We start from the raw sequence: 9,797 nt of genomic DNA on the forward strand, positions 1-9,797 counted from the left end.
TTGGTCATTAAACCTTAACCCTTTCTGACCTTGGTATTATATACACCTGCCTTTTGGGAAAAGCAACCGTACTGCTGCACTGATCCCAACGCTTCTGTGTTGGCTACCTCAGGTGTCCCCGAGAGAGACACAGAGAATGCCACAGTGAGCAAGGGACCCACGGAGCAGCTGGGCAGGTGTTCCAGACCGTGGGAATGTGCCACAGTGGGGCAAAGGCAGAAAACCACAGTGCCTGGAATGTTCTAAGCTGCCAGCTACAAGTAGAGGAGAAGCCACAGGTCACAGAACTCTTCAATGCCGAAAACAGAAAGGGAGGACCTGAGAGGCCATCCAGCAGAATCTCTGTTATGTTAGATGGGGAGAGCAAAGCCCAGAGAGGGCAGGCTCTAGGCCCAACAGCACGCAGCAAGGCCCCTGCCTGTTCTTATTTCCTGCCCCCTCCCGTCCCCCCAATCAACCTGATCTTCCTTCTGATGCTTGAGTGGGCCACCTGGGATCCTGCCTCAGGACCTTTGCACTTTCTGTTATTTCTGCCTAGAATGCTCTGCTCCCAGATCTTCCCACGACTGGCTCCTTCTTGTCAATCAAGTCTCAGCTCAAGTGTCCCCTCAGAGAAGCCTTCCCTGACCTCTGTAACTGAAGTAGCTCACACCCCCACCCCTATTATTTGTCTTGGCCGGTTATTTTTCCTTGTAGCAATTATTACTGTAGAAAAGTACCTTATTTATTTATTTACCTATTTATTGGCTATTATCCCTATACCTGTCCTGTTCTCTGCTGTACCCGCGGCACGTAGAATAGTGCTTGACATACAGAAGGTGCTCAGTAAATATTTAATTCATTCATCAGTGGCAGAATTAGGGCTGGAATTTAGGTCATCAGCCTCTTGCCACAAGACAGGGAAAAGGTGTGAAATGGGGGAGAAACAAGTATCTCGTGGGAGAGGAAGCTTCTGTCTGAGGTCGGGGGACCTGGGAAGCAAACACAGCTTTGCCACTGTCACTCCAGGTGACTTGGGCCAGTGCCTTTTTTTGCCTTTTCCCACCTGTGAAATGAAAGGGCTGGACAAGAACAATAAACACTTCCGAGATCCTGTTTCCTTGGACAGCTGAAGGCAAGGGTGACCAATCCGAGGGGCGGTTCCACCATGTCTACCTTGAACTCCTACCACCGGCACAATCTGTCCCATCAAAGTTGAGATGGCCAAGATGGGGAAAAGCATTTGGCTCTATACTGAATGGCTCCAAGCATCGTCCTCAAAGCTCTTCTGGCCTTAGGAGAATGTCCCTCATCCATATCTGTAATACCCAGTACAACACTGTCCCCTCCTCAAGTCCAGCGTTCAAGCATCTGCATTAAGCCTGCCTGCCGCGTGCAGAAGCAGGAGACGCGCAGAGCAGCGCTGTCCAATAGAAACAGGATGTGAGCCACACGGGTAGTTTCACATTTTCTAGTAGCCACGTTAAAAAAGGAAAAGGAAACAGGTGAAACTAATTCTAGTATGTTTTACCTCAGTATATCCAAAATATTATCATTTCAGCATGTACTCAGTACAGGAAACTACTAATGAGATATTTCACATTCTTTTGATGCTAAGTCTTTGAAATCTGCTGTGTATTTCTCACAGCACATCTCAATTCAGATGATAGATTTTCATCAGAAATATCTGACCTCAATTTAGATTTCAGAAAACTCATATTTGGAGAAGTCGATTCATATACCCAAGTTGTCCTAATTATATTGGATAGTTTTCCAATAACTGAGATGAGTAGCAATTTTTTAATCAATCAGAAGTAACTAAAATGTAAACTGCAGTTTCCCCGTTGCACCAGGCACACGTGGTGAGTAGCACTGCCCTAGAACACTTCCCATTATCAAAGAGAACTCTGTGCACACTGCTCTAGGGTCAGACAGCCCTTTGACTGACCATGGGGGTGACCTTGGGCAAGTCACTCAGCAAATGGCATCTACCTCACAGGGTTATGGTGAGAATTCAGTGCATGCACGTATGTGCATGCATTCTCTCTCGTGCACAGCAACGAACTTGCAGCCCCTCCTGGAAGCCGGCACACTGGGAGCCCGAACGGTCGCCTCACCCCCATGCCTTTGCTCGGAGTGCCCTCCTCTCTTCGTGCTGCTTTGCCACCATCTCTAACTTGGTCCCGTCTGACATCTCTGCTCTCTACGTGCCTCTGTTCCAAATTCCCTCTTCCCTCATGCCAATGGGAATCATGCCTGAGATCAAATCTGAGAAAGCAAGACCCAGTTTTGTTTTTGCGTGTTGCTGTCCGTTGTGGAGTGTGCTGATTGTGTTTATGTAGTTGCACATTGGTGCCCTTGGGTGTCACGACTATCTTTTAGAGTGGTTGCCTTTTAAATCATGACTTTTAAAGGGATTGAATTTTAGGCTCTGTAGAGGCACCAAGTTGCTAGTGAGGCATCTGTCTCTGGGAGCATCCAAGCAGAAAAGACTAAGGCTCCCTTTTGGATGGATTGCTGACTGCCATCAGGGTGTGTCTACAAGGCACCTGCAGGCTGGAAGGCCCTTGAAGGCAGAAATTCAAGGAAAAGTATGGTGAATCTTGGCGTTGCCATCGCCAGAAGCAGAAGAGGCACAAAAGCCTCATTACCTTAGCTGAGTTTCATACTTGTCTGCATAATGATGGAGAGACGTGTATCCACTGAGGTAGGAAACCATGAAGGCGGGTGAATCAAGGGTGGGTTGGCCTGTGGTGCTTTTTGGAGGAGTGAATAAAAAAGTAGAAATTCCATTGTGTGTCTGTTCTTTCGGGGTTTAAAGGGAAAAAAAGATACTTGGGATTTTGACTGGAGCTGGAAACCTAGACTCCTGGGTCCCCGGAGAGGAGGGACAGTGGGAGTCTGTGCAGCGTAGAATCCATTGGGCTGGAATTGAGAGACTTTGAGTCTTGCCACCCTGGAGGGGCTGGAGCGGACTATTAATTGTTTACACCTTGGGGGCTGTGATGGTAAACATCTTAGCTCCGGAACCAGCTTGGCCCATGCATGCCCCCAGTCTGTTCAGCTTCTCTGCAGCCCTGCCCTTGGTTTGTCCCTTCTCATCCTGACTCTAGACCTGGTCATGGGATCTGCTTGGCTACTGAGACAACAGCAAAGATGATGGGCAGAGGCTTGAAAAGTGCTCATGCATTGGGACTTCCTCTCTTGCTACCCGGGGGACCCCTGTCACTGCCACCACATCAAGAAGTCCAGGCTAGGGAATTCCCTGGTTGTGCAGTGGTTAGGACTCGGCGCTTTCATTTCTGGGGCACGGGTTCCATTCCCGGCTGGGGAACTAAGATCACGCAAACCCCACAGTGTGGCCAAAAAAAAAAAAAGAAGTCCAGGCTAACCTGCTGGTGATAAGAGACATGTGGCCCAGTCAGCCCTGACACCCCAATCAGTGTCAACCCTCTGGAAGAGAGCTGCCTAGCTGACCAGCAGCTGAACCCAGCAGACACCAGAAGAACCATCACCCAGCTGATCCCAGACCACATTGCCAACCGATTATTCTAAGCATCTGAGGTTTGGAGGGGCTTGTTACGTAGCAAAGGATAACTGATACAGGCTTGTCCGCTCTCTCTGTGATGTGGTCTCTTTCTCCCCTCAATGTGACCCAATGACTAAACTCTTAAGCTCTGCCACTTTTTAGCTGCTACGACCACCAATGTGACATTCCTTCTCTGAGCCTCAGATTCTTCTGAAAACAGGGATGAGAATACTAGCGCCTATCACGTGGAGTAGTTGTGAAGACAAAATGAGACCCTGCCCCAAAGGTCATGGTGGCCATTCGTGCTGGTTATGAAATGTGTCTGGCCAGGCGGGGGCTCAGGTGGGGCATTTGGGGCCCAGACTGTGCTTCCTCCTCCTCTCCCGGTGGGGTTTGGTAGGGTCCTGTGACCAGCTCCACCCAGTGAATTGTGTCAGGTCACTTCTGGGTGGGCAGCATTTAATCATCCACGTGAAACCTTCCTGGGCTCTCTCCTGTGTGCAGAAATCGGCATTAAGTTGGTGACTGCTCCACGATTATGATGAGCAGAACGCCCTGTGGACGGTGCTAGACATGGAAGGTCAAGGATAAATCAACCTTTTTTTTTTTTTTTTAAAGATTTTTGGGATGTGGGCCATTTTTAAAGTCTTCATTGAATTTGTTACAATATTGCTTCTGTTTTATGTTTTGGTTTTTTGGCTGCGAGGCGTGTGGGATCTTAGTTCCCCGACCAGGGATCGAACCTGCACCCCCTGCACTGGAAGGCAAAGTCTTAACCACTGGACCACCAGGGAGGTCCCTTAAATCAACCTTTTGTGAATGGGTACTTCTTCAGCAAATACCACTCCTCTCCCTCCCACTGGAGGGGGAGTATATGTCCCTGCTCCACTGCTGTGGGCTTTGACCATATGATTTACTTTACTCCATGGAACGTCAGCACCCCCGACCTCAGCCGAGGACTCCGTGATCTGCCATGAGAAAGACATCAGCCAGGGAGCCGCTGATCCCAGAAGACTGTGAAATGTCATGGAGGAGAACTTGAATCCCCTCCCAAACGGGACCCAAACCCATCAAAGCACAGCCAGAAGGAGAGCTCCTCCAGCCACCTACAAACCCTTAGAAGAATGATTGTTGTTACAATCTCGGCTTGGGGGTGGTTTGTTACACAAGCATTACTACAGCATGAATCGACTGATACAACTTTGTTGCTTTAAACCACGGAGATTAGGGACTTGTTTGTTACTGTAGCATAATCGATTCTGTCCTGACTGATGCCAGGGTCCAGCACCTGCCAACTAATGGCCGCTCAGTAAGTGGCAGCTATTAGGACGATAACTATTTGGCCAGACACATTGTCTCCAGAACCAACATTGTCTTAAAGGTGCGGGGCACTGCACTAAGTGCTTTTTCAGTTTTCTTTCATTTGACTCTTAAGACAGCCCTTTGAGGTTATGGCTATTAATAGCCACAGTTTACACACGTGAAAACGGAGGCAAAAGAGGGAGAGGTTAACCAGAGAGGTGATCATGGACTCTGGAGTCTGATCTTCCCTAGCTGTTTGACCCAAGCCAAGTGACACCGCAACCTGTGCCTCAGTTTTTTCCTCTGTAAAATGGGGACAATTCTTTCAACTTCACAGAGTTGTTGTGACTATGCAATGAGGTACCGCAGGAAAACCCTTAGCATGGGGACCCAGCAGGGAGTAATCCCTTAACAAAAAGGTAGGGTCTTCCCTCTCTTCCTTCCAAAGAGGGGGTTTCCAAAGGTTGAGACCCCTGCTTTTTGCATCCCACCTCCCTGAAATGCATCACGTCACCAGGACTCAGGCTTGTTCTGTTAAGTTGTTTAATAATATATTGGCCCATGGGAAGCTGTAGCTGAGAACAGATCAAGACCAAACGTGGCATACGCCTCGGTTCTTCACTTAGCCTTGCCAGAAGGCTGGGGGCCTGGAAGACAGTCGGCCTGGGTGATGGTGTAGACACGAGAGGCCGCGGGCACCAGGGTCCCAGGCTTGGTGTGGCAGGCATTCTCCGTAGCGCAGCCCCGAGTAGCAAATATGACACCTGTTGGGGGAGGGGTTTCAGCCTGGAGTCAGGACTTCCAACCCCTCCCTCCTCATGACCCGGGGTCATGCCCCTGCCACCTCCTCACCCAGTTCTCTGGACCCACTCTCTCCCCTAGAATCTGGAAGTATGAGCCTCCCGTTCTGGGAGCCTCCCTGTCCCCTCCCCCAGAAATCTAGGTGCCCCTCACCAGTCTGCACTTTGCCAGCGCAGGTGATACAGTGGCTTTCCTGGCCGACACAGAGTACTTTCTCAGTTGAAGAGCATGTTTCCTTGAAGTGGGTGATGCAGGTAGGGCACTGGAGGCCATTCTCCGTACGATTGTTCTCAGGAGCTGGGGAGGAGGGTGGAGTGTAAGGTGTAAGGGACGTTAAACCCTTTCCCAACCTCACAGCAACCCTGGGGACGCCGGTTGCTAATGGACCCTGCATTTTACAGGCGAGGACCTGAGGCTCAGAGCAAGGAGGATGCTTGCCAAAGGTTACAGCGCGGGTCAGTGGCGGGTGCTCACAGCAGGCTCTCAGGCGGGGCAGGAAGGGACTCCAGTTGTGGGGCTGAGCTGGCCCTTACCGGGCAGGGGATCGTGGTTGCAGACGTCGCTCTGGCAGCAGCGTGTGTTGGACACCATGTAGTTCTCAGGGTCCATGGTGATGGAGACGAATCCTGAGCTGCAGGCGCTGGATTTCATGCACCCCTTATAGGTGTTCAGCGACTGGTGGCCCTCTGCAGGATGGCGAGGGAGGGGAGGGCTCAGGGGCCCTGGCCTGGACCCTGGCTTCCAGGTCTCTCCCAACCTTACAGCTGCCCCAGCCCGCTGCTGTCTAGGGAGTTCTCTTCCAGCCCCCCAGAGTCATACCCCCTTATCTGCCTGGGGCATGGTCTGGACTGTTTATTAGGTCCGCTCCACCCCACCCCCTCCAGGCTTTGGTGGTCTCTTGCAGTTCCCATCGGCAAGCCCTGGTGCCTGCCTGAGTGGTCCCTTCCGCCCCACGCCACCCCACTGCCATCCTCTAAGGGTCACACCTGTAGTGGTCTTTTTCAGGCCGCCTATGGCTATCTCCATGGCGGTGTGAAATGGTCTCTTCCAGCCTTTCGCCCTCCCCTGACCCTTGGAATCCCTTCCACCAAATACTGGAATGCCACCCTCGCCCCCCCCCCCGCACCCTGTAACACCCATATCCTTCTCTGTCTAACGTGGTCTCTTCCAGATTTCCCCAGGGTCACTCCCCAGACCTCCCACCGATGGTCTCTTGCTGCCCTCCTTGGGTACTCTCAGGTCTTGCCTGAAGTGGTCTCGTCCAGCCTCCACAGCCTTCCCCCTCCCCCTCCCCACAGTACGGTGGTCTCTTCCAACCCTAGGGTTTCCCCTCTTTACCCCACAGAAAGGTGTTTTTTCCCCCCCAACTTCCTCCTGCGGTCCCAGGGTCCCATCTCCCTCCCATATACTCCTGGGTGGCCTCTGCAAGACTTTCAGGTCCTTCCCCCACCTGCCCACTCTTGCTAGGTGAGTAGGGCAGCGTGCAATCTTCTATCCCACTTACCTTACACATCCCCTCCGGTCGGAATGGTTCCTTCCGTACTCAACATTGGCCTTACCTCCCATCACATCCTTCCTTCTCCAGTCTCACGCCGTGCCCCACCATGTTCCTTTAACTAAGGGTTTCTGGGTCTCTTTCAGCTTTGAATGAACACCCCACCCCCCGTGGTTTCTTCCTTTGCGCCCCTTCTCCCCCATCCTCCCTGAGGCCTGGGAGAGTCCCTTCCATTTAAGTCTTGCCTCTCCTCTCCCATTTTACTCATATGTCTCCCCATTGCTGCAGCTCCACTTCTTTGTGATAACTTGCTCCATGCTTCAGGAATATCTTCCCTCTCCTGTCTGTTCTTTTATATCTCTCCCTCTACCCCAATATCATCTCTCCTCTTCTTGTCAGGAATGGTCTCTTCCAACCTGCATCCCTAGGGGATCCCTCCCACCCCAAATGGTCAACCTGGTCACATTCCTTCCAACCCACCCCAGCCCCTTCCTTCTCCTCTACACGCCCCCCTCCACCTCTTGCATATTAGATTTTCCCCCTCTCGCGATTTCTCTCTTCCCCCTTGTCCTTTCCTTCCCTAATCCCCTCCTGCCTAAGAAAGTCTCTATATCTGCCCCCCCCCACCCCCACCCCATCAACTCTTTGGAGTCTAATTTTCAGAAATCCCTGACAACAGTGGTTTCTGTCGTTCCATCGGATTCCCTTCCCTCCATCCACCTCGAGATTGCCTTTCCCTCTTTCCTGCCTGCTCACCACTGGAAGGTTCCTCCCCGCGTGCTGGTATCTGCTACCCCGAAAGCACAGCCCCCTCCCCAGGATCTGACGCCACGCCCTGAGCTCTTACTCCTGTTGGTGTGAGCCACGATGACCACGCAGGAGTCCTGGTCGGGGTCACAAGTTTGCACATTTCCACTGCACGTGGGTCCGGAGCCTGTACACACCTCACAGCTCAGTGGGTACCCTGCAGTGTAGAGAGCAGGGCTCTAGTCAAGGGTGGTGTGGTCTGCGGACCAAGACTTCGGACGGAGTCCAGAGGGGGATGGGGGGGGTGGTCTGAGGGAGGAGGGAAAGGTATCTCCCTGATTGTTCTTGGGCGGGGCATTGGCGCCTGTCCAGGGAACTGTCCGAAGCTCCCGCAGAGACGCGGTGGTGCTCCAGCAAAGCTGCTTTCAGGGGTGGGAAGCGACTCCACCAGGGAGCAAGTTTACCTAATTACAAGGCTGGGGACTTTGGATGCTAGGGTCCTCTGAGAAAGTTTGGGGACAGGGAGGGGTCCTGGTGAAGGTTTCCATGGACTTTTGTGAAGCTTCAGGTCAAGCTGGTTCTCGGAAGTGAGATCCTCTTCCTTGTAGGTACCACGCGTAGGTCTTGTAGACAGTAGGAGCCCAGGCAGGGGTACCTGAGGCTGGGATCTGCATCCCAGGTCAAGAAGGGAGAGCACGGACCGGGAGGGCAAGCGCATGGACCCCTTGGTACTGAGAGAGGAGGCAACTGGGGGCCCAGACACTGGGCAGCTGCATCCTGGGGAAGGTGGGGCTTGCCTGAATTCCTGCATCTAGGGGAGGACACCAGGGGTCTGAACTCCCTAGAGTTCTGGGAGAAAGAAAATCTCTCCCCCGCCCCATCATTTTTTTTAAAAAAATTTCCCTTTCTAATCACACTCTGATTTTCTAGAATTCAGACGTCTTTTTTTTTTTTTTTTTGGCCGAGCTGCATGGCATGCGGAATCTTAGTTCCCCAACCAGGAGTCGAACCCCCACCCCCTGCAGTGGAAGCGCAGAGTCTTAACAACTGGACCGCCAGGGAAGTCCCCAGATGGCTTATTTTGAGACCTTGCCTGGGGGACAGGGGATTCAAAGCTCATCAAATCCCCTTCTTTCTCAGGGATTCACACACACAAGTTTCTGAGCTATTCTTCCCTTGGGGCCCCAGTCTTTCTGTCCTTTACCCTCTGCCTTTGCCATGAATCTGAATTCCCAGGACACCTCCTCTTTCCCCCTCCCCGCTGAAGGACCTTGCTGAATGCCCCTCTCATACAGTCCTCTTTCCGAAGGTCCCAGGATTCCAGGCCCCTAGTCACTTACCCAGACCCAGGAGGGTGCAGAGCAGCAGGGAAGCCAGCAGGAAGGTCTGGGGTTTCGTGGAAAGCCTCATGATGGATGAGTGAGTGAACCTGCAGTCCCAGGTCCCCAGCTCTTCTTATAGGAAGCTGAGGAGGGGTGGGTCTGGACCCACCCTACCCCTAGGGTGAGAAAGAAGTGACGTAAGATCTGGGGGCAGGTCTCTGTAGCTCTGGGGTGGGGAGGCAGAACCAGAATCCGAATGCGACATGGGCATCTTGTGCCCAGCCCCCTCCTCCACGGGGACCCCAGGTGGACTTCCAGCCTTCTCTTCCGTCAGGACCCAGAAGATCACTTCCCTATTTTCTCACATTCCCAACCCCACCCCCCCACCCCCCCACCCCCCCATCCCCGCTTTTCTTTTTTTTCTGACCTGAGGCCCAAGATCAGAATCTCAGAATCGGGTCATTTGATTCCCTGCAGGGTAGGGCGGCTGCTAGGACTGAGATACCCTTCTTTCTCTTCCCAAGGAGGTGCCCAGCGTGGGTGGGGCCCTACCTGGGAGTGTCCAGCATGTTCTGTAGGGGCACGCTTGGTTCATACTCACTTTTCCGTGTTTGGGTTGTCT

General features: G+C 52.5%; 1 protein-coding gene across 1 annotated transcript in view; it reads right to left on the minus strand.

Annotated features, from left to right (window-relative positions):
* Nucleotides 1-5,428: 5,428 nt before the first annotated feature.
* Nucleotides 5,429-9,797, minus strand: part of PINLYP (phospholipase A2 inhibitor and LY6/PLAUR domain containing) — a 36,243-nt gene continuing 31,874 nt past the window's right edge. Inside the window, exons 2-6 of the mRNA XM_060289826.1 lie at nt 9,194-9,351; nt 7,954-8,070; nt 6,145-6,297; nt 5,765-5,908; nt 5,429-5,574 (exon numbers count right to left, since the gene is read on the minus strand). Coding sequence (XP_060145809.1) covers nt 5,429-5,574; nt 5,765-5,908; nt 6,145-6,297; nt 7,954-8,070; nt 9,194-9,263 — 630 coding nt within the window. The 5' untranslated portion in view covers nt 9,264-9,351. The remainder of the gene's footprint in view (nt 5,575-5,764; nt 5,909-6,144; nt 6,298-7,953; nt 8,071-9,193; nt 9,352-9,797) is intronic.

Source organism: Globicephala melas, chromosome 19, assembly GCF_963455315.2.
Source record: "Globicephala melas chromosome 19, mGloMel1.2, whole genome shotgun sequence".
In the NCBI taxonomy this organism is placed as follows: domain Eukaryota; kingdom Metazoa; phylum Chordata; class Mammalia; order Artiodactyla; family Delphinidae; genus Globicephala; species Globicephala melas.